The 24,645-nt window shown below is 49.0% G+C and overlaps 2 protein-coding genes across 2 annotated transcripts; one reads left to right on the forward strand and one right to left on the reverse strand.

Annotated features, from left to right (window-relative positions):
- Positions 1-7,918: 7,918 nt before the first annotated feature.
- Positions 7,919-13,540, reverse strand: Znf623 (zinc finger protein 623). Its single transcript, XM_059247127.1, has 2 exons — positions 13,434-13,540; positions 7,919-9,571 (listed from the first exon to the last, which is right to left on the reverse strand). The coding sequence occupies exon 2, from the start codon at positions 9,493-9,495 to the stop codon at positions 7,999-8,001; it is 1,497 nt and encodes a 498-aa protein (XP_059103110.1). The 5' UTR covers positions 9,496-9,571; positions 13,434-13,540; the 3' UTR covers positions 7,919-7,998.
- A 4,643-nt stretch (positions 13,541-18,183) lies between these two features.
- Positions 18,184-23,334, forward strand: Gfus (GDP-L-fucose synthase). Its single transcript, XM_059247159.1, has 11 exons — positions 18,184-18,288; positions 18,976-19,132; positions 19,481-19,595; positions 21,061-21,189; positions 21,276-21,349; positions 21,511-21,644; positions 21,772-21,836; positions 22,091-22,157; positions 22,290-22,369; positions 22,591-22,690; positions 23,002-23,334. The coding sequence occupies exons 2-11, from the start codon at positions 18,987-18,989 to the stop codon at positions 23,055-23,057; spliced, it is 966 nt and encodes a 321-aa protein (XP_059103142.1). The 5' UTR covers positions 18,184-18,288; positions 18,976-18,986; the 3' UTR covers positions 23,058-23,334.
- The last annotated feature ends 1,311 nt before the right edge of the window (positions 23,335-24,645 follow it).

The following is a 24,645-nucleotide window of genomic DNA, read 5'->3' on the forward strand; positions in this document are numbered from 1 at the left end:
ACACCTGAACTGGTGCAAGTGCAGGAAATCCACCTGAAAACAAGCGAGACTGCAACCCTGGAGGGCAGGAGCCGACACAGACCCGTACTGAGATCGGAGGGCTGCCCGAGCGCAGTACCAGCGAGAGGAAGGAAACCCGAGCGCGAGAGCCCTGGGATTGTAGGGAGAGGGTCCGTACTCACCGGAGGGTCCTCACGGTGAGCCCGTCCGGGAGGAGCGCTGCCCGGTCGGAAGCATCGCTCGCGTCCAGCCTCCCCGGGAGCAGCGGCAGCGAGATGTGGGCGCATCTGAAGGCCGCAGGGGGTGCGGGGGGTCCAGTCGGCTCCAGCGCAAGCGCGGTGGCGCGGAGCAGGGCGACCCAGAGCAGCACGCCAGGAGGCACCGGACGATCGCCCAGCTCCTGCAGCTTCAGTCCTCAGTTCGGCGGCGCGCCGCCCTGACTTCAACTCTCTAGCGGAAATACGCCAGCGACCGAAACCGCTTCCGGCAAATCTAGGAGCCGCCACTCAATGATGCGCGCTAGACAAGCCCGCGGGAAAGCGGAAGTGTGCGCCGAGCAGCCAGGAGCCCGGTTCGGTTGCTGCGGGTAGTCGCGCTTGCTGTGCACCTGACTGGTGTGCACCTGTCTCCTTCACCGGCTTGCCCTGGTCCTGCTGGTCCCTCCACCGTGGAGGCTGGGCTGGACTGTGGTGTCCCTGAGCCCTCTAAGAGTTTGTGGTTTTTTGAGACAAGGTTTCACTGGCTGTCCTGGAATTCGCTCTGTAGATAGACCAGGCTGGCCTCAAACTCAAGAGATCCGCCTGCTTCTGCTTCCCAAGGGCTGGGATTAAAGGCATGTGCCACCACACCTGACTTCTCTCTTTTTTACTTTTAAGTATGATAAAGTACAAGTAATAACACAGCTTCATTTTAACCTGTTGAATGTACCAGTAGTGTATGGGACCTGCAGGTTTGCATTTTGCAACTTGAAAGGGTGTTGTCATGCAAATCAGAAATGTCCCTGCCCAGGGAACTTTTCTCCAGTTCCTCTCCAGCACCCAGGGCCACCAACATTCCTTGTTTGGAATTTGTCCTAGGACCTTCTCGACCGATGTTTGCCAGGTTCATTTATGTGGTGGCATGGGTCAGGATTTCCCACCTCATTCTGCTTACTCATTGGTCAATGGACACTTGGGCCACTGTGATGCTAAATGTAATCCTAAAGATCCAAACTTACTTGTAATTCTAGTTTAGGCAACACTTGATTCCATAAAATAAGATAGTCCCACAAACTGAGCAGCTGTCTGTTTTACAGAGAGGGAAGTTAGGTCTAAGAGAAAGAAAGAAAAAGATTGGTCTTGTCAAAGTTACTTTCTTCCTAAGGCAGAGACAGTCGATAGGGGAAAAAAAAAAAAAAAAAACCTGCAGGGACACTGGGTTAGTTTTACAGGTTGCTTTTTTTGTAAGGATTAAAGCAGAGCAAACTCTACTGTCTTGCTCACTGAAACCCACCCTCTCCTGATTTCCCATAAGGCCAGATAACAACCCAGCTTCCTTAGATGCCTGACACTCGAGTATGGTTGACTCCTTTGCTGAGTCTGGTCAGCTAAGGGCCCACCCCAGTATAGCTCAAATTCTAATTGGTCTTAATAATAAAAACCCGGAGCCAGATATCGGGGGTAAATGCTGAAAGATCAGAAAGACAAAAGAGCAAGCCACAGCCACCTCTTCCCTCGCCAACTCCTCAGCCAAAAAGGGGGCAGAGCTCCTGTCTCCACCCAGCCATAACAAGTCCTGTTTCCTCCTCCCTAGTGCTGGGATTAAAGGTGTGTGCCTCCCAAGTACTGAGATCAAAGGCATGAGATCCCAAGTGCTGCCACCACGGCCTGGCCTCTACCATTAACTAGTGGCTAGCTCCACACTCTGGTCTCCAGGCAAGCTTTATACGTTAAGAGCACAAACAAAATATCACCGTAGCCCAGTGCAGGAGCCTACTGCCAAGCAATGGCTTCCCGTGGATTTTGTTGAACAAGGGTGCTATGAACATAGGTGTACATTATCTGTTTGCATTCACTTCTTTGCGCTATGTATTCAGGAAATAGAATTTCTGGGATTTTCTAGATTGTGTTAATTCTGTTTGACTTGTTGAGGAATCAACACACTGTCTTTACATCCGATGCACCTGTGCTCTGAGCAGCAGACCCGAGGGGTCCAAACCCTTCATCCTCACCAACCATGTTAGTTTTCTATTTGGAGTTGTTTCTGGGCTTTTTATTTTGCTTAAATTGTAACTGCCATAATAGATTTACAGTGGTGTGTTGTTAGAAACCGCCATCTTGGTGTTGCACAAAGTAGCACAGAACAAAGCCAAAGTAGTTTGGCAAGGCAATTGCTTGCTACAAGCCGCAAAAATATACAAAGTAGGATTCCAGCTGATTGTGACAAAGCTAATACCTGGAAGAGGCTAAGGGCCTTCCAGAGGTCCAGCGGAGGCTCAAGGCGCTTTAGTGATATTTGGCTTTTGATTATCAGCCATTTTCTGCTATGAGTTTCTTGTGTGCTATTGTAGCTTTTCCATCATTTATTGGGCAGCATTTCCCCTCTACTAATGGAATATTTAGATAACCTTCTGAGCAGACAGCTGTGCACAGCCAGAAACCCACCAGTTCAAGCCTCCCTGTAATTATCGTCATTAGCAGCATGCGGCCAGGTCCATCCCCAGACAGAGGAAAGTACCTTATCAGAGATACCTCTGTACTCTTTCTTTTTTCTTTTTTTTTTCTGGAGCTGAGGACTGAACCCAGGGCCTTGCACTTAGCTAGGCAAGCGCTCTACCACTGTTCTAAATCCCCAACCCCAACTGAAGTGTCCAGACCACCAGTTTGAGAAAGCCTGGTGGATGTGCTAATTAAGCTTAACTTCCTCCTTTCCCAAATCTTACCTCTAGTTCCAGATCTCCCTTTAACTATCACCAGAGGAATCTACCTGTACACAGGTTGCCTAGAGACCAAGCACACTTTCCCCCACCCTGCACAAAAAATGGCAGATAGCTTGGACAGATAGGAGCCACAGGAAAAAAGAAGACAGTTTTATTTTCTCCCATTGACTTAGCAACTTATAGATTCTTAACATTTTCTACCTATTACGTTTAAGACTATAGTGAGCACGTAAGATCCGTCTTCTTAGATATTACCCGAATTTACCCCTTAGTTAATTCATTTTCCCATTAGTCACTTCCCTTTTGTGTTGCAAATAATAATTAACAATTACTGCCCCTCTTTGTGATTCTTATCACCCCTTATTTGACCGGAAGCCTGGCTTTGCACTGCCAAGGGATTACTGCTTGTAAATGTATATATACTGGGACTCCCAGGACAGGGGAGAGAAGAAGAAGATTTGGAAGAATAAGAGCTCGGTGTTCTGAGATTCTATTTCCCGAAAATAGTCCTCAGCTCACCTGAGACCCTGGGATGTATAATATTAAGGCTGGTCCCTCTAATATTATACAAGAATTGATTTTTGTAAAAAGGGTGCACCAGAACCCAAATACGACTAGTAAGTGGACTGAGGCAAGAAGTTCCCCTGGTTATTCTAATGCAAGTGGTGACTGTGTCTGTTTCTGTTGGCCTGGATCTGACCTCACAGTCTTTTGCAATTGTCTTGTTTTGAAAGGAATCAGTGCAAAGGAAATAAAGGAAGAATGGATCAGCCACTTCAGGCTGTCAAGTTCCCAGAATGCAGCAGGGTCTTTGTATAAATAAGTTTTACCAGGTAGGAGAAATGAAAAGGTTTACATAAAAGTTTCACAGGTGCCGGGCAGTGGTGGTGCACGCCTTTAATCCCAGCACTCGGGAGGCAGAGCCAGGCGGATCTCTGTGAGTTCGAGGCCAGCCTGGACTACCAAGTTGAGTCCCAGGAAAGGCGCAAAGCTACACAGAGAAACCCTGTCTCGAAAAACCAAAAAAAAAAAAAGTTTCACCGGGTGGGTAAGATTGAAGATGAAGGATAAACCCTCTCTCTCTCTCTCTCTCTCTAAAAAAAAACAAAACAAAACAAAACAAAACAAAACAAAACAAAACAAAACAAAACAAAACCACAAAAACAAAGAGCCAGGCACAGTGGTGCAGGTCTTTAATTCCAGAATTTGGGAGGTAGAGGCAAGTGGATCTTGAGTTTGAGGCCAGCCTGTTCTACACAGCAAACTCTTGGACAGCCTAGGCTACACAGTAGAGAGATCTTGTCTGGAAAAAAAAAGACAACGAACAATAATGATGGAGACTTAAAGAATATTATCCCTTGGTAGGCAATCTTTTTTTTTTTTTTTGGAGGCAAGGTCTCACTATGCAGTTCTGGTTGGCCTGGAATGTAGACCAGGCTGGCCTCAAACTCACAGAGACCTGCCAACAAGCTATCTTTGATAGAAAACAAACACTTCTCACACGTCACATATATGTAAATTTCCATTTGAATGTTGTGTGTTTTACTCATCTCCCAATAGCGATGTGTGAAAGGTTTTAGTTTCAAGGTTCAAGGGAGACACTGCGCTGGATTAATTAACCTGTAAGTAAAAGATTTATTGGAAACATTAATGCCATAAACAGGCATGCTGCAGCCTGCAAGGGGCTCCGAGGAGCATTCAGGCCTACATGGCAGAGTAGGGGGCCTTTCTTACAGTTTTTAGAGGAAGAGGGTGGAAGGAGATTAAGTTTCCTTTTGTGGTTGTGGTTGGCCATTGTTAAAGATAATTGGTGAGTGGTCAGTTCAAGAAGGACAGGTGACTGGCTCATTTCTCTCGTGGCCATACAGATTCCAAAGTAGGTGACATAAAGAATCTAGAGAGGGCTGGAGAGATGGCTCAGAGGTTCGAGAGCACTGGCTGCTCTTCCAGAGGACCTGAGTTCAATTCCCAGCACCCACATGGTGGCTCACAGCCATCCATAATCAATCTGGCATGTAGACAGAACATTGTATTCATAATAAATAAATAAATCTTAAAAAGAAGAATCTAGAGAAACAAATTATATTACTTTTGGTAACCAAAGAGGGGGTCTCTACAGGTGTCAGACAGAGAAGCAAACCTTTTGAAGAGATGAGAATGATAACTGACTTCATCAACATAGAGTAAGACTTCAAAAGTCTAATGCAGGCGGTTTATTCCCAAAAAATTTTAAACAGAGTACAATTTGGAAAAAAAAAATTTTCTGGTATAATACAATCCCTAGTGCACAAGTAAGCATAATTACATTGAAACTCCACTCAGGGTAAATGTCATTTCCTCCAAGAAGATGGGTTTTAGCCAGGTGGTAGTATTGAACACCTTTAATCCCAGTACTTGGGAGGCCAAGAAAAGTGTATCTCTGAGATGCTTATAACCTGTAATAAAAGTTGTATTTGGGGGCTGGAGAGATGGCTCAGTGGTTAAGAGCACCGACTGCTCTTCTAAAGGTCCTGAGTTCAATTCCCAGCAACCACATGGTGGCTCACAACCACTTGTAATGAGATCTGGTGCCCTCTTCTGGCCTGCAGGGACACATGCAGGCAGAACATTGTATACATAATAAATAAATAAATCTTTAAAAAAAAATAAAGGGGCTGGAGAGATGGCTCAGAGGTTAAGAGCACCTCTTGCTCTTCAAGAGGTCCTGAGTTCAATTCCCAGCACCCACATGGTGGCTTACAACCATCTGTAATAAGATCTGGCAACCTCTTCTGTGTACATAATAAATAAATAAATCTTTAAAAAAATAAAAGTTGTATTTACCTGAAATACACACGCATGTGCACATGAATGCTTTTACACAAATGATCATAGCAGTTTATTCTTGAGCGTCCACACTGGAAACTCAATTTCCATAAGCGAGTGGACCAGTGAGCACGGAATGGCCTACCCATACAACGGGACCCTACTTGGCCAAGCGAACTACTAATGCAAAGCTACTTGACACAGTCTAAAAACACTCTGGTCACATGCCAAAGTGACCCAAGTCTGACACTAGGGCACCTACCTCACCAGTCCACGTGTAGGTGGTTCTAGGACACTCGAGGCAATTCTACACTCACAGGAAGTGGCTACCAGGGCAGGGGTTGGATTGACTCTGGAAAGGGCAAAAGGGGACTTTTTTGAGGTAAAAGAAATGTTACTTTTCTTGAATGTGGTATTGCTACAAGAAGCAAAGGAAATTCCTGAACAGTATGAAGTTAGGACTGTACTGTACTGACTGAAATGGTCTGATAACGTGTGTCTGCTGGCTATGTCATGGGATAGTGAGTTTTCCAGAAAATGCGATACATGTCCTTTTTAAATTATCTGCCTAGTTGAAGCTTCTAGGGTTGCTGGGATTTGTTCAAAGCTCAAAATTGCCCTCTGGGACAAAAATTATCTTCATATTGTCTCAAAACTAGTTGTTGTGGTTAATGCTCTTCCCAAAGGAATCCAGAGGCAGAAATGAGCACATTTGCTGGCTGGAATCCACTGTAGACTAACCCTGAGGTGCAGGGCAACCTGTGCTCTGCCTGTCTGTGGAGACACCATCCCAAATTCCTGCACTCAGGCTGACAGATGTCCACTGACTTCTCTGGACCAGTTAAATCTTCAAGTCCGCGATGGAGCCTTCCTAGATCTACAGTGCCACTAGTCACCTCCTTGGTAGAGCTCTTACAAGAACCGGTGCCCACTTCACTCACGGTTCTGGGATCTCTCTGGCTTCACCAGCACCCGACACAGGATGAGTGGCACCTTCTTACTCTCATTTTTCAAATATCCAAAACTATTCCTCACAGACCTTAATACATCTTCACATAAGTGGCGTTAGAAAGAGACAGTTGAGCCTGGAGCTACTAAAATAGAAAAAAAGTGATGTAGGCATGAGGGCACCACCCTGAAAGTACAGTGGACAGCTCTGAATGAGGACCGTGCCACCCCTGGTGGGCAGTAGCTGCAGACAGGAGACTGTCGGCAACTCTTAACAAGAGCAGGTATCAACAGGACTTGGGGAGACAGCACTTCCTAGTAGAGCAGACCACACTGATGACAAAAAGAACACCCCAAAATTTAAAAACAGCAATATAGAACAGTAGCAAGGTGTTGTAGCACACATCTATCATCCCCGCACTCAGGAGGCTGAGGGAGGGCTGTGAGTTTGAGACCAGCCTGGGCCACATGGTGAGAACCTGTCTCAAAAAACAGAAGATAAAGGATATGCCGATTACACAGATTTGGGTTTTTGTTTTGTTTATTGTCATGTGCTAGACACTAGGGACACAGGAATCAATGACACATGATCACTGTCCTCGGGGAACAGAGCACAGTGAAAAAGAGAGAATCCAAAATTGTGGTACTTAAAAGCAAGTACAGTAGCAGAGGTTATCACTGAGCAACAGACGCACAAGATACAAACCCAGCTCGGTACTAAGGAAGCATTCTAGGGCACGGTGCCTGAGAGAGGTCTCACATAATAGTCAGGAGCAACTGGGAGAAAGGGGGAGAGCCATCAGGAACAGGAGTGGGGGCAGCCTGAAGGATGTGGGTGGGGGTGCACATCATACACATCAAATGCATCACCAGGAGTCAAACAGTTGAGAAAGCAAAGGCCAGGGACTAAACCCCAAGGCTTGGAGTTTATTCCCAGATAACAGGGAACCAACTTGCAGTTTTGCATGAGAAAAGCCCCTTCCTCCAACCTTTCAGACAGGTAACCACTTCTCAAGTAATACAGCTCTGCTCTGTACACAGTGTGCTGGAACTTCAAAGAAAATGTAGAAACTTCTCTAGAGGCTCTCCCTCGGCTTTCAGCTCAAGGTCAGTTGTTCAGTCCCTCAGCTTTCCTGCCCTGGTGATAGACAATAGAACTAACCAAAGCAGCCCATGACTTGGGAGATGTGACTTGGAAAACTGTGACAGTCCACATCTTAGAGGCCACATATATATAATTATATATATATATACACACACACACACACACACACTAAGTATGCCCATATCCAAGCACCACTTGCTGACTGGGAGAGTGACTGACTGTCCTATAAATTATCTGCATGACACTCCTGATCCATAGATGTCTCTCCTAAATGAACAGAGGTCTCACTCAGGGAAAGATCCTCCTGGTGGACAAGATCAGGAGGTGGGGTAAGATCTTTTCCAAGCTGACTGTACTTGTAGAGATTCTCTTCAGTGTGCATCTTCTGGTGCTGAAGGAAGTTGGACCTCTGTATAAAGCCTTTCCCACAGTAGCTGCACACATAGGGCTTCTCTCCAGTATGTACAATTTGATGCAGCAACAGCTTAGAGCTCTGGATGAAGGCTTTCCCACAGTCTTTGCACTCAAAGGGTCTGTCTCCAGTGTGGATCTTCTGATGCTCAGTGAGGTGGGCCTTCTGCAGAAAAGCCTTCCCACATTCTTTACATTCATACACCCGTTCACCAGTGTGGATTTTCTGGTGTCGTATAAGGTATGAACTCAGAAAGAACGCTTTCCCACATTCATTACACTCATAGAGTTTTTCCCCAGTATGGATTCTCTGATGCTGAGTGAAGTTGGATGTCTGACTGAAACGCTTCCCACACTCATTGCATACATAAGGCCGTTCTCCAGTATGAATTCTCTGATGCTGAATGAGCTTTGAGCTTCGAATAAAGGCCTTCCCACACTCATGACACTCAAAGGGTCTCTCTCCAGTGTGAATTCTCTGGTGCTCAATGAGGTCTGAACGGTGTCGGAAGGCTTTCCCACAGTCCCTGCATTCATACTGTTTGACTTCTGTGTGGATCTGGTAATGGCGAATAAGGCTGGAGCTCCGAATGAAAGATTTTCCACACTCGTTACACTCATAGGGTCTCTCTCCTGTGTGGATTCTTTGATGGCGAATGAGCAAGGAGCTCTGACTGAAACCTTTCCCACACTCTTTACACTCAAAAGGCCTCTCTCTGGTATGGACTCTCTGGTGCCGGAGCAGGTCTGAACTGTGACAAAACGCTTTTCCACACTGGGCACACTTGAAGGGCTTTTCTCCTGTATGTACATGCTGATGTTCAACTAGGTCTGCATAGTGAATGAGGTCTTTCCCACACACGTTACACACATAGAGTCTGTCCCCGGTGTGGACTCTTTGATGTTCACTGAGGAGGGAGTTTTGACTGAAACCTTTTCCACAATGATCACAGTGATAAGGCTTCTCCCCTGGGTGAGAAACCTGATGTGGAACTACATTTGAATTAAAAGGGAAGCTCTTGCCACCAATACCACAAGAACGGCCCTCCCCTTCTATAAGCTCTCTCTGAAGTATAAGGAGGTTTGAGTTGAGAATAGGGTTTCTTCCCGACTTACTACACATCTGGGCTGTTTCTCCTGTTTGAATTTTCCAGTGGGTCACTGTCATCTGTTTGAAGCCCCCCTCCTGAGAGGGGGGACTCTCTAGGCCCTGCCTCTCTGGATTCCCCAACAGCTGCGCTAATCTGTCTTCATGAAATTCCCCGGGCTCAGAGGCTGAAGGTTCCAGCACTGTGAGTTTGTCTGACATCGTATTATGTGAATTTTCATCCCCAGAAATTCAGGCTTCAGGATCACCTTCTTGCCCCCAGCTCCTACAGTAGAATCTGAAATGAGAAAAGAAGATGGTCTTTCCCCTTTGTTAACAAGAAGCTGCTAAAAGGGCGGGAGGTATAAAATTAAACTCCCACACAGGTGAGAGAGGAAGCATTTCCTCTGCCCACACTTCGGACCCTTCACTGTTACCAACTTTCACCTTGCCCCAACCAACCGTCCACATGGGAAGGTTTCCTGTGGCTCCACCTCACATACGTCCAACCCCAGCACAAACAGGCCTGTGCTGTTTAAACAACACTCCTCTGTGTCCTGTGAGGGAGACTGAGGGGCAGGGATAGAGCCAGGGCTCTACTTAAAAATCAAGACATCTGAGTCGGGCGGTGGTGGCACACGCCTTTAATCCCAGCACTCAGGAGGCAGAGCCCGGCGGATCTCTGTGAGTTCGAGGCCAGCCTGGGCTACCAAGTGAGTCCCAGGAAAGGCGCAAAGCTACACAGAGAAACCCTGTCTTGAAAAAAAAAAAAAAATCAAGTCATCTAATTCCAAAGATCACTCCAATAGAACCTGTCACTCCTCCTGCCCTCCACTCCCATCTCTATCTTGTCCCTACCCAGTGCGCACCCCATGGTCCACATGTCCATGGTCCACAGCCCTGCAGTCCCTTCAGGCTACCTGTAGCACACAGACGACAAGGGAGCCTTGCCGTGATCCCGGCAAGACCTGCTCTCTCTCTACCGACCTATCTTAGCAGAGAGATGGTATCTACGGCTGAAAACCTTTTTCCTCCTGCAACTGGGCTCTTTCCCAACTTCCACATTTGATTGGCTCTCAACCCGATGCCTTTTCAGGTTCTCAAACCTCAGGTGTCAACTTTCTGACTTCTGCTAAATCCGCCCCTCCTATAGTGAGATCTCCATCAACTGGTATTTGTTCAGGCCAGAACTGTGCAATAATCCTCGCTTCCCTTTACTTTTATTCATTTCCCACATCCAATCCACCAGCAGACCTGTAGGCCAGGCCATTATATCGCACCCTGCTCCTGTCTCAAAACCCCAGTGCCATCCTCTACCAATTATTTCGTAACACACAAAGATGACAATCTTCTAACCTGTCTCTATTACTTTCCTACAGAGACAGCAGGATGATCCTTTAAACGCATAAATGGAATGATGACTTTCTATTTTAAAAGCTTCAAGGCTCTCCTATGTGGCTACCATTGAGGGCAACCTATCCCACCACCCCTTCTAAGAGCTGTTTCCAGGGGCCACGGCTCTACTCCGCTTCACACAAGCTTTAAGCTTCAGAACCGCTGAGGCTACAGCAAGGCAGTGCCGCCAGCCTGCTGCAGCAGAGTCTAACCGGCACTCAGCATAAGGAAGGCCAAGGCAACCCAGCCGACCGCGGTGCTTAGAAAGGACCTGCTTCATCTCACACGCGTCACGACGGCTGCACTATTTACAGAGAAAAAAAACAGACTAGAAGAGAAAGTAGATCAGTCAGGAGCAGAGTGAAGGTTCAAATTCAGGTCTGTCACCCACAGAGTCCATGTCCTGCTTTGAAAGACTTTATCCTTTATAAATAAATACATGTAGGTTTTACAGGGTGTTTTGTTTAGAGATGGACAGGATCAGTACTATGAAGAAATCTGCATGTTGAAACTTACATGTTTGAAAAAAGGGTAAAATGGACATGTCGTTTCTGGTTTTAGAAATCACTAATACCTTCTGACTTTTACTATTTTACATAACATAGTAGCACTAAGGATATTACACATTATGTAGAACTCAGGGTATGTGCATGCTAGGCAAGTAAGTGCCCTACCAATGAGCTACACCTCAGAGCCTCTGATATACTTAAAACGACTATGCTACCTGGAAACAGGCCTGCATCTGTTTACCAGAACAGCTTAAAACCATGTGTGCCTCTTTGTGACTTTTATAAGTTCTTATTTTAAGGGAAGTTTCTTCAATTCAATATATCTGCTTGAAGAAATGTTCATCTCAAAATCAGCAAATTGAGGGCTAGGGAGACGGCTTAGCAGTTAAGCTACTCTTCTAGAGGACCTGAGCTCAATTCCCAGAACCCACAGAGCCGTTCACAACTCCAGTTCTAGGGGATCCAATGTCCACTGCTGGCTTCTGAGGGCACCGGGCACACATACGATGGACAGACTTATGTGCATTACAAAACACCCATAGGCAGAAAATACAGTAGGAGTAGCAAAGTCTGTATAGCTTCAGCCTTGGGAATAACCAGGCAAGGGGGCCTGCCTCCTCAGAAGCCTGTGCAGATGCCTCGGCAGATGTGCAGGTAGCCGAGTGCCACGTGTGCAAAGCAAGTGTGTACCATGTTCTCCTCACAATCATCCGTAAGTTTACCAGAGGCAGCTGACTGAGGTTAAAAAGAACAGAGGCAGAGGCAGTGGCAGGCTGCCCTCTTAGGGCTCCTCTTCCGACCTCTGCCCCTGGTACCTGCACACAAGGTCTCCCATACACAAACAAGCTTCTTTTCCTTACAAGCCCCGGAGCCTTTCAGCAGCCATCTTCCATAAGCCAAAAAAGCAGTTAGGACGGCCCTCTGATTCACTTCAAGAGCATCATTCTGTTCTGGCCTGCTGCTTCTCTGACATGCTGTCCACCTCCAGCTCAGATCATGAGTCGGGGGTGGGGGGGTGGGGGGCTTTCCCAGCTCTGCTGCTCTCTATCATCCCCCAAATCATTCCAGAACCAGGACTCCACCTTCAAAGAACCAGGAGTGTCCAGAGGTAAATGTACCGGCTTGTGAAATTTCTCTGTACCTCTCATGAAGTATTAAAACAGACACAATGCCACAGCCAGGACAGGAACAAAGGTCTGCTCTCTGTTAATAGGGACTGAGGCACTGCCTTAAAACTCAGTGTGTAAGCTGGGCATGGTGGCGCACGCCTTTAATACCAGCACTCCGGAGGCAGAGGCAGGCGTATCTCTGTGAGTTCGAGGCCAGCCTGCCTGGTCTAGAGAGCAAGTTCCAGGACAGCTAGGGCTACACAGAGAAAACCTGTCTCAAAACAAAAACAAAACAAAACAAAACAAACAAAAAACAACAACAAAACCCCTCCGTGTAGGGAGTGGGGGCGGGGAGGAGGCAATTCTGATTTCTTCGTGAGCAGAAGACATTTATTTCTCTCATTCATTGGGATGGGTCTCAGAGGAAGGATGTCTGCGAGTGCACAGGGTGACTGTGAATACCAGCTCCTCCTGAAAACGGCTTGAGTTTAGAGCGTATTCCTGCTAAAACCCATGGGAAACTCAGGCCCTGGACTCCTGGACCACAGTGGGGCAGGACGCAAAGAGGGTTAAATGTCCCTAGCACCATCACAGAGATACCACAGACATTGACTCACACACTTCTGATTATGAAAAAGCTTCGTGGAAAAGCTAAGGACGGTTTGGCTGATACCTGACCCCACCTGGGAATCCTCCTTCACGTCATTAGGAGCTAATTCTGCCCAACACGCACATTATCTACAACCCCCGAAGCGCTGGGATGCCTGCACTGCATCTCCTCCAGCAGAGGCGAAAGGCCTGAGGGAAGGCAGGAGGGTAAGATCCAAGCAAAAGAGCAGATGCGCGCACCTGCGCTCCATCACCTGAGCCGCCAGCCTGCAAGCAGCCAAGCGGAGGCCTGATCTGCAGGCGCCGAGGCTGACTGTGCAACCCTTGAGGGCCTCCATGCCCTCGGGCGACCCGTCCAGGCATCTACCACACCCAGCTCGGCGAGAAAAAGACGCAGGGCTCGGCCCGAACGAAGCGAGGAGCTGCAGACACCTGCAAGAGCGAAGTGCAGCCGGGCCCGGAACACCAACCGAATCGCTGAACCCCGCTGGCCTGGAGGCAGCCCGCCCGCCTGCGTGATCCACGACGCCCTACTCACCCGGAGCCCGGCGGCAAGAGGACGGCGCGGAACCAAGCCAAGCCCCACCCGGCCGCGCAGCCCCGGGCGGCCACAAAGCCCACACCGCCACTGCACGCCCCGGCCGGAAGCTGCCCGAGGCCCCGCCCGGAGGACATCCGTGGCCGCTCTAGGATGAGAGTGGGGACCGGAGCCCTCTCCGTGCCAGACTTCCGGCCCAGACCACTGCATCCAGCCAGTGGAATCAGTGCGCAGACGCGGGGGCTGAGAGGCATTGTTTGCCCACGTGGGTGTGGGGTTAGCCGCGATGCCCAGCAGTAGATGTCGCCAGACTTCCCTGGAAGAGCTGGGAAAGGCAGGCCCTCTAGAGAGAGTTTACTGAAGGTGTCTTGTTGGTTGTGGTGGTGTTGGTTCTGTTTGGGGCTTTTGGTTTTAGTTTTTGGGGTTTAAAACATCCTTATTATTACTATATGTGTGTACACGCGTGGTCAAAGGACAACTTTGAGCCACTGTGCCCGAGAAACATGATCTTAACTTTGTAATAAGCCACTGGAGACTCAGAGTAGTGAAATCAAGACAGGTGTAAGCCTGGAATGCCAAGCTCACTGATTGAGGCAGAGAGCTTTTTTACTCATTTGTTTGTTTATATTGTGCGTGTTAGTGTTTTGCCTGTGTCTAGGTCTGTGCACTTGTGTGTACTTGGTGCTCATGGAGGCCAGAAGAGGGCACTAGACCCCTGGAACTGGAGTTGTAGATACAGTTATTAGCTGTCATGTGGGAGCTGGAAATCAAACCAGGATCTTTTGGATGAGCAATTATAATCTGTAAAGTCTTCCTCTGTCCCGCCAGCCAGCTCCCAAATAACGACACGGAGACTTCTTATTAATTATGAAAGCTCGGCCTATAGCTTAGGTTTGTTCCTAAGTAGTTCTTATAACTTAAATTAACCCATTTATAGTAATCTATATTCTATCACGTGGTGTTACCTCTCTTCCATCTTGCACCTTCTGTTTCCTCTCCATATCTCCTGGAGTCTCTTGCACGCCTCGATTCCTCCTCCTCTTCCTTTCCCTGGAAATCCTGCCTATACCTCCTGCCTAGTTATTAGCCGTTCAGCTTTGTATTATATCAATCACAGCAAATACGTCTTCACACAGTGTACAAATATCTCACAACAAGCAATGCATGTTAACTGCTGAGCCATCTCTCCAGCGCCATGGAGGGTACAACCTTAATAGTCATCTGTATTAACAAAAAACTGTGTGGGTTTTAATAGGTTTTATGCTAGCCCCTCCCCCCATAATAAGTTTCTCATCAACTCAGTAAGCCAGCTCAAGCCTAACTGAAAAATATAACAGGTATAATGAGCAAAGCAGCTCCCGGACTGGTTCTCCAGTCCCAGAGATCAAGGCCAAAGAAGTTGAATCCCCCAACTAAAGCAGGGAGATTTTATAGGTTACAGGCAGGAGATGATGATGAGCCTGCCACAGGCTCTTGGTGCCTTTCCTTTATTTGGAGATTCTCTGAGCGGGCTGGGTTTGGAGAGAGAGAAATAGGTCTTTCTGGATGAATTGGAGGCTCCAAGTGAACACATTTATCTTTGTTTTTGTTGTAGTGGTGGTGGTGGTTGTATTTTGAGATGGTTTCTCTGTGTAGCTCTGGCTGTCCTGGAACTTGTTCTGTAGACTAGGCTGGCCTCAAACTCAGAAAGATCCACCTGCCTAGTCTGCAGAGTGCTGGGATTAAAGGCGTATGCCACCACCGCCCAGCTTATCTCTACATTTTATATCCTGTTTACTTACCAGAATCATGACCTTACAGGCAAGCCTGACTGCAGTTTTCTACTCTTTACTTCTAGGGTTCTTTGATTTGCTGGGGGAGAAAGCTTAGCAGAGGTGCAGTTGTAGGGGATAGCTAAATTTGCAGGTACAGCGGGGGCTAGTGTTTCCTGTTCATTTGTGGATGGACCTAAACTGGCTTGAGGAACCTTTGGAAATCAACCATTAGGTTTCACTTCTAACGTTTTAGAAGTGTTTTTAGTTAGGGTTTCTGTTGCTGTGATGAAATATGTTGCTGTGATGAAATATAAGTAAGTTGGGAAGGAAAGGGTTTATTTGGCTTACACTTCTACATCACAGTCCATCATTGAAAGAAGTCAGGACAGGAACTCAAACAGGGCCAGGACCTGGAGGCAGGAGCTGATGCAGAAGCCATGGAGGGGTGCTGCTTACTGGTCTGCTCAACATGGCTTGCTCAGTCTGCTTTCTTACAGAACCACAGTGGGCTGGGACCTCCCCCATTAATCTCTTAAAAAAAAAAAAAAGACATACAGCCCAGTCTTATCAAGGCATTTTTCTTAATTGAGGTTTCTCTCAGATGACTTTAGCTTGTGTCAAATTGATATAAAACTATTCAGCACACATATTGTTCTAAAAACTGCAGAAGGACTGTGTTGGCTCCTTCACTGGAGATGTCAACCCTTCCATTTCCCAGTGGCCCAGAATATCCACAGTGAAACTCTGTTACCTGTCAACTTTCCAAAGTCCTTTTGTCCCACCTGCATAGAAATTGTGTGTTAGCCGGGTGGTGGTGGTGGTGGCGGTGGCGGCGGCGGCGGCGGCGGCGCACGCCTTGGATCCCAGCACTTGGGAGGCAGAGCCATGCGGATCTCTGTGAGTTCTGGTCTACAGAGCGAGATCCAGGACAAGCACCAAAACTACAGAGAAACCCTGGCTCGAAAAACCAGAAAAAAGAAAGAAATCATGTGTTGAAGTAAAAACAAGTTCAAGTGTTGGCCTTTGAGTACCCAAGGCCGAGGGACTGCACAGGCAGACCCGCTTGCTTGAAGCTCCAAGCCCTGAGAGGGATTTAGAAGCCAGGGACTGAATGCCGTTGGCACTCAGATTGAAGACTTGCTACTCTGGGCTGTAACCACCAGTTGCCCTGGACTTAGCAGCAGCCTTTGTAATCCTCAGCATCTAGTAGAAGTGTGTGGTAGCATCATGCAGCGTTGGTTAGTACTACACCACCTGGGTGAGCCTCGGGTTCCTGGATCCCTAACTCCTACAGAGGCCAGTGTTTCAACTCTCAGTCCTGATGGGTCTGAGAGCTTGGGGGCCTTTTAAAGCTTCTCAGCTCCCTACAACTCTTCTGGCAGCCAAGGCCATTTCCCACCTTCAGTTTTTCACAGCCTAGTCTGTCGCGCCTTCGCTCCCTGCTGATGGTTGCTACCTGGAACCGCCTTCTCCCTGCGGCCACCACCTTTGTCTATGCTACCATTTTACTGCTCCCCAGCTCTTCCTATGACCAGATGAGACTACTCTACCCTGATTAAAAACCAAAGTAGTAAAAGAAAGACCATTTGAGAGAAGTTTTCAGTTGGGCTTAAGGATGCAGCACAAGAGAGTTATCACTCAGCTGTCTTGGAAAACAAGCAAGTAGCCTGCTTATACAAAAGGAAGTGTGACAAGAGTGTTTGGACCAATTACAGCAGTCTTTAAAGCAAACGAAGGATTGTGCGTGTACTAATTAGACTACAGTCCTTGGTGCAAACAAAAACTGTTTGCACCAACCATGGACCTTCTGCTTGACTACCAGGAGAAGTGTACCTGTCTGGTCAAGTTGAAAATGGCTGTTAGTGTTTGTTCCTCAAGGTATGTGCATGCATGTGTGAGTGTATTTGTGTGTGTGTGTGTTTATTTGTGTGCATATGTGTGACAAGAGGACAGCCCTGGGTGGTGCCCTGGCACTACCACCTCTGGTTTTTGTTTGTTTGTTTTTCTTTCTTTCTTTTTTTTTTTGTTTTTTTTTCGAGACAAGATTTCTCTGTGTAGCTTTGCACCTTTCCTGGAACTCGCTCTGCAGACCAGGCTGGCCTCGAACTTACAGAGATCCACCTGCCTCTACCTCCCGAGTGCTGGGACTAAAGGCGTGCACCACTACCGCCTGGTGGTAGGAGAGATTTTATTCACTGCTTTAAAATACTGTATTTAGGTAAAGGAATCAGAGTCTTTTGTGTATTCTTGGCTGAAACACAACTGACCACCTAGAGGCTTGGTGCTGGCTCAGCCAGGAGGCCCGTGGCCACTCAAAGACATGCAGAAGGGCCAATGGGAAGTGATTCTTCGTTGCAGGATAAGAAATAAGAGATTCCGGGCTGGAGAGATGGCTCAGCGGTTAAGAACACTGGCTGTTCTTCCAGAGGTCCTGAGTTCAATTCCCAGCAACCACAGGGTAGCTCACAACCATTTGTAATGAGATCTGGCGCCCTCTTCTGGCAGGCAGAACACTATATACACAATAAATAAAAATAAATAAATGAATAAATGAATGAATAAATGAATGAATGAATAAATATGAGAGTTTATTTAAAAAAAAAAAGCCGGGCGGGAGTGGCGCACGCCTTTAATCCCAGCACTCGGGAAGCAGAGGCAGGTGGATCTCTGTGAGTTCGAGGCCAGCTTGGTCTACAGAGCTAGTCCAGGACAGGCTCCAAAGCTACAGAGAAACCCTGTCTCGAAAAACAAAAAAAAAAAAAAGAAAGAAAGAAAGAAAAGAAATAAGAGATTCCTGGCCAGCCCACTACTGCGTTGCGGGACCTGTGTCCGTACAACCACCAGAGTGTTTGGGTGAGCAACTGGTCTTCAGTTTGCAGTTCCGGAGACCAAAGCGGTAGCGCCCACGCCACGCCACGCCCACAGAACTCTATGCGAGGCCCGGAATACATTTCCCAGAAGCGCCCGCGCCGCACTGGTGCATGACGAAGACTTCATTTCCCAGAGCTCCCCGGGAGGGCCTCGCCCCCTCCACCTGGACCGCGAGTAGCTGGAGAATTGTGCACCGGAAGCAGCTCTCAGACTGGTGGAACCCGGCGCAGGTGAGGCTCTCTGGTGGGCGCAGCGCAGCAAACTAGGGACCCCAGAGGCTGGTTGGTCGAGGCCGTAAGAGTGCGTCTGTCATCGGAGGTCTCCGTGGGCTTGGCGTGAGTGGCTTGCGAGGACCATGGGGTGTAGGGGCCGGGCCCTTGCTCATCTGGATGATGGTGGAGCCATGAGGCTGGGCCGGAGCCATCCTGCCGGGACTGTAGCATATTTTTAGCGACCCGAGGCCTTCCAGCGGTGCACCCTGCCCTAGAAGAACTAAGCCTTCCTATGCCATAGGCTATTAGCTCAGCACTAGTGGATACGGGGCTCCAAGCAGGGTACCGCCCCTTGTCTATCTGTAGAGGGTGAGAGTTGGCGTGAAGCAGCCGCTACCTACGATCTGTTCTTGGAACTGCCAGCCCTAATTTTTCAGTCGTAGGGATGGGATATACCATTCCTCTGCCTAGTAGGGTCATGGGTTGGGACCAAGCTGCTTTGGTTTGGATAGCAGCCAGCAGGAACCTGTGGCGGCCAGGGCAAAGGACTTCTTAGGGGAACAGAGCTGGGTGTGTCTGGTAGCCTGTCGTCACTCCTCCTTAAGAGTTTGATTCTGTGCCTGTTGCCCATTGGCTCAAGAGAATGGGGTGGGGGAGAACAGCACATCCTATATCCTCCTTAGCTCACAACGTTTGGCCCTCCAGGTGCAGCTACCATGGGTGAGCCCCAGGGATCCATGAGGATTCTAGTGACAGGGGGCTCTGGACTGGTGGGCAGAGCCATCCAGAAGGTGGTCGCAGATGGGGCCGGCTTACCTGGAGAGGAATGGGTGTTTGTCTCCTCCAAAGATGCAGATCTGACGTGAGTTGGGGCCATATTCAGACCCAACCCCTCCTCCTGGGTCCCTCTCCAAGCTGAAGAGTGCCCTGCTGGGTCTGTTCCTGAGCCTAGCAGTAGCCCTCCCTGAGTCTGGGTCCTCCCTGCCAGGTGACTGATCTGGCTCTGGTTGCTGGCTGCGCTAAGTAAACATCCTCCTATAGTTCCGGGTGCCCACACCCAATACCTGCTAAAGCCCTGAACTTGGCTACTTGTCCCTTTGGCCGCCTGTCTAGCCTTAGACCCAACCAATTTCTACACCCACTGCCCAAGCTCCTAATTCCTGATTTCCTCGGGCCTCACTAGCCCCCCTGACATACTGGCTTCCCTCAGGGATGCAGCACAAACCAAGGCTCTGTTCCAGAAGGTACAGCCCACCCATGTCATCCACCTTGCTGCAATGGTAGGCGGCCTTTTCCGGAATATCAAATACAACTTGGATTTCTGGGTAAGTTGGGGTGCTGGGGACAACAAGCTTTGGGAGTCAGGAGCTTAAGCTCTTGGAACTTCCACAGAGTCACCCCCAAGAAGTCCCTGAGGACTGGTTTTGCAGAGCCCTGGGGTCATCTGGCCAAGTGCTGACCTGCAGGATTGGGAAGCTGAAAAAAAGTGAGCATACTACACTATGTAACTGGAGGCATGTTCCTGCTAACTGAGCCTGCTCGGCTGCCAGATTCTTGAACTCTCAGGCCTGGTTCATTCAGCTTCCTGAATCTACCGACCACTCCGAGTGTTGGACTGTCTCTAGCATGTGCCTCAGGAGGAAGGGCGAAACATAAGAGCTCTGCCTCTGCTGAATGTGCTCCTCAGAGTTGGCCCACCTGCCTCTGGGCAATGGCTTTGTCTGGCTGGCCTGATTAGAACCTGCAAAGGTTCCCACCAGGTTTTGTCCAAGGACTCTGTCCCGCAAAGCTCTCCTTGCCCGTCCCAGGGTTTTCAGCAAACTGCCTGGTCACCACCTCTTCCCTGTTCTTAGACCAGTGTGCCCCACATCAGTTTAGGGAAGAGAACTGGAGAGAGGCGGGGCGGGGCACTGGGAAGTAGAGCTGGGCGTGACTCCTCTGGAGGTGGGAAATCGAGGAGGGCTGCTGCTTTGTGGTGGGAACCCCACCTACAGTTTCCCTCATCTCTACCACCTGCCCCGTACTCGGTAACCCTGGGAATGCCACTCGGGCCTCTACACCCAGGCAGGCAGGGCAGGACCTTCCTGTGTCCCTAGAAAATGGCAGCTTCTAGAAGGTCAGTGCTGGGAGGCTTAGCCTTGTTCCAGAAGCACTTCAGATAAATAGGCACAGATAGTGCTCATATCTGAGCCAGGGTATGTTCCTATGTCTCTTCCTGGAGGAACAGACTGTAGTTTTTTTTTTGTTTATTTGTTTTTTGGTTCTTTTGTTTGTTTGTTTTTTTATTTACTCTTTGGGGGCCTGCTGCCCAGCTCCCAATTAAATACAAGGAGACTTACTCTTACTCGTGAATGCCCAGCTTTCACTGGGCTTGTTTCTAGCCAGCTTTTCTAACTTAAATTATCCCATTTCTCTTTAACTATGTTTTGCCTCTGGGCTTTCTTTATTCTATATATCTTTCTTTCCTCCTTACTCCGTGGCTTGCAAGGTGGCTGGCCCCTAGTGTCCTCCTCTCCTCCTTTTCTCACTCCTCCCTCTTCTCTTTTTCTCCTTCTATTTATTCTCTCTGCCTGGCAGCCCTGCCTATCCCTCTCCTGCCTTGCTATTGGCCAGTTAGCTCTTTATTAGACCAATCAGGTGTCTTAGGCACAGCCCTACAGAGTTAGACAAATGCAGCATAAAAAGAATGCAACACATCTGTGTGTCATTAAAGAACTATTCCACAGCATAAACGAATGTAACATCTTTAACGTTCCACAACGTCTAACTCACCTGTGCCACCCACTGCAGAGGAAGAACGTGCACATCAATGACAATGTCCTGCATTCAGCCTTCGAGGTGGGCACTCGCAAGGTGGTCTCCTGCCTGTCCACCTGCATCTTCCCTGACAAGACCACCTACCCTATTGATGAGACAATGGTGAGGGGCAGGGCCCTCCTGGGGTAGGACCCGAGGGTGTGGGCAGAGCCAGGTGGCGGTTCTCAGTGCATCTCCTGCTCCTTCAGATCCACAACGGTCCGCCCCACAGCAGCAATTTCGGGTACTCGTATGCCAAGAGGATGATTGACGTGCAGAACAGGTGCTCCTTCTTGGTCTTGCCCAGGCCTCCCTGGAGAGGGGAGGATGGACCCTTGGGTTAGTGAGGCGTTGTTGCTGCCTCGTTTATCCAGTTTCAGAAGGACTTGGGGGCACCGGGGGCACGTTCTGGGGACGAGGTCAGGAGACGCCGTGTCTCCGCAGGGCCTACTTTCAGCAGCATGGCTGTACCTTCACTGCTGTCATCCCTACCAATGTCTTTGGGCCGCACGACAACTTCAACATCGAAGATGGCCATGTGCTGCCTGGACTCATCCATAAGGTGCACCTGGCCAAGAGTGAGTGAAGCTGTCCAGCACACGCCTGGCCCAGGTTACCTGCCTGAAGGGCCCCTGGGCTCAGCTGTGGGGTGGGCAGGGAGCTGGCTCTGGAGGCAGAGAGCTCTGACATCTGCCTACTCTGTAGGTAATGGTTCAGCCTTGACTGTGTGGGGTACAGGGAAGCCACGGAGGCAGTTCATCTACTCGCTGGTATGTATAGGGGCAAGCATGGCCGTCCCAGAAAGCTGTGCGGGGCAGTGGTGGCGTAGGAAACAGTCCTTGAACCTTGCCAAGTCCCCAGGGGTGCAACTTCGGTTTAGTAGGAGAAAGTGTGGCCTGGATGAGGGACCTCCATTCAGGGTAAGCCCTGACTGCCCCCAACAGAGCAGAAACAGTAGTGCAACCTCCCCACTAGGGGCATTTGGTACTCCCTGGTGGATTTGACCTAACTTTGTGACCTCCAGGACCTAGCCCGGCTCTTCATCTGGGTCCTGCGGGAGTACAGTGAAGTGGAACCTATCATCCTGTCAGGTGGGCACTCTGCAGCCACCCTTTCCTACAGCAGGGCAGGCCCTGTGTCTACCCTGAGGAGTGGGAGCAGACAAGCCCCTGGGGGTCTGGACAGGGAGGCCTGACTGACCACTGGCCTGTGGTTCCCCACAGTGGGCGAGGAAGATGAAGTGTCCATCAAGGAGGCCGCCGAGGCCGTAGTGGAGGCCATGGACTTCCGTGGGGAAGTCACTGTATCCTTTGACTCCAGTGAGGGGCTGATGGTGAGGTACTGGGGAAGAGGACTGTGGCTTCCCCTTGTAGGAAGGCCAACGTAACTCCATTTTGTCTCTAGTGCTGCTTGCCCTGGCAGCAGGAGGGCATCTGCTGTGTCTAGACCTGTCCCAGGAAGAGACAGGTTCCTGGTAGGGCAAATGGGTAGTGCTCCTGCTCTGGCCTTGACCAAGGTGTCCAGTTTGATTCAACAAAGTCAGATGGGCAGTATAAGAAGACAGCCAGCAATGGCAAGCTTCGGGCCTACTTGCCTGACTTCCGTTTCACACCCTTCAAGCAAGGTAAGCTATCCCTCCCCAAACCCATAACCACCCCAACCCGGGCTTGCAGGCTCCTTGCCGGCTAGTCCTTGGCTTTAGCACCAACTGTTCCACCCTGTTCCCTGCTGTGGTCTCAGCCTCCATGCTGTGACCATGGGGGTTTGGTGCCCTCCAGGCTTGGTCACCAGACCCTCGTCGGAGCCGATATCCACTGGGGAGCAGGACACTGAAATTTAGGGTGTGTGGGCGGGAGCCTCCACCCTCCCTACCTCCTGGGGGGGCGGGGGGCGGGGCAGGGGGTGTCACCGGCTTTCGCCTGTCTGCCTCTGCAGCTGTGAAGGAGACCTGTGCCTGGTTCACCGACAACTATGAGCAGGCCCGGAAGTGAAGCACAGGGCAAGCAGGCGCTCAGCTGGCAATGCCCAGTCCGTGGTCACCACCCTCAGACCTTGCCAAGAACTGAGGATAGTATCCAGCAACCTAAGCTACATGCTGGCCTCCCTGCCAGGGGGCTCCATGCAGCTGTCCAGTAGGGTCCATGTTTGTCCATCCTTGGGGAAAGGCCAGACCAACATCTTGCTTGTCTGCTTCTGCTCCAACCTCAGTGCATCCATGCTGGTTCTGCTGTCCCTTGCCTAAGAAACCAATAAAATGGATTTTCATAAGCCTGGACTCAGAAGCTGTGTCCAGCCTTTCCCTCCCTGCAACAGAGCCTTCCTAGCTTGTCCAGTGCCGGGACCCACTGTGTGCTTCTTAGCTCCTAAGAGCTGCAAGGCCCAAGGCAAGAGTCCCCATGTGAAGGACCAGAGGGTGGAGACATTGGTGTCAGGAAGCAGGCAGTCAGGTCAGATGTGAATTGTCAGTGGGCTCAGGTATAGGACGGGGTACCTCCCCAACAGTCTGAGCTGGATTTTGGCCATGCTTAGCCCTTCCTGTTGTCTTTTCTTTTGGGGGGCCTGCCACCCAGCTCCTAAGTAAATCACACACAGAGGCTTTTTTTTTTTTTTTTTTAAGATTTATTTATTTATTATGTATACAGTGTTCTGTCTGCACATATCCCTGCAAGCCAGAAGAAGGCACCAGATCTCATTACAGATGGTTGTGAGCCACCATGTGGTTGCTGGGAATTGAACTCAGGACCTCTGGAAGAACAGCCAGTGCTTTTAACCGCTGAGCCATCTCTCCAGCCCCGAGGCTTATTTTTAATTACAAATGCCCACCTTAGCTTGGCTTGTTTCTAGCCAGCTTTTCTTAACTTTAAATCAACACATCTATCTTTTGCCTCTAGGCTTTTCCTTTTCTATTCCTGTATACCTTTCTTGGTTTCTTACTCCGTGGCTTGCTGTGTAGCTGGGTGGCTGGCTCCTCCTTTTCAATCCTCTCTTCCCAGATTTCTCCTATTTATTCTTTCTACCTTCCAGCTCCACCTATCCTTTCTCCTGCCTTACTATTGGCTGTTCAGCTTTTTATTAGATCATTAGGTGTGTTAGACAGGCACAGTAACACAGCTTCACAGAGTTAAACAAATGCAACATAAACAAAAGTAACACACCGTAAAATAATAGTCTAGTACACCTTCCACTTGTGATCACACACAGGATTCTCTGCCTCAGACTTGATGATCTTGGTGGATCTTGATTTGGACTGATTCAGTGGGCCATTTGGGGACACAAGAATGGACCTGCAAGGAGACTAGTGATGGATGATTCAGACTTTTTTTTTTAATATGCTTTCAAGATTTTATTAATTTATTATATATACAATGTTCTGCCTGCAGGCCAGAAGAGGGCACCAGATTTCATTATGGATAGTTGTGAGCCACCATATGGTTGCTGGGAATTGGAAGAGCAGCCAATTCTCTTAATTGCTGAGCCATCTCTCCAGCCCGATGACTCAGACTTTACTAGGACCCCCAAGCCTGGCCTTGTTAACTCTAGCCACCTGAGTGGTGATATCCTGGACCTTTCTATTCTCAA

The sequence above is a fragment of the Peromyscus eremicus genome, chromosome 20, assembly GCF_949786415.1.
Source record: "Peromyscus eremicus chromosome 20, PerEre_H2_v1, whole genome shotgun sequence".
Classification (NCBI taxonomy): Eukaryota; Metazoa; Chordata; class Mammalia; order Rodentia; family Cricetidae; genus Peromyscus; species Peromyscus eremicus.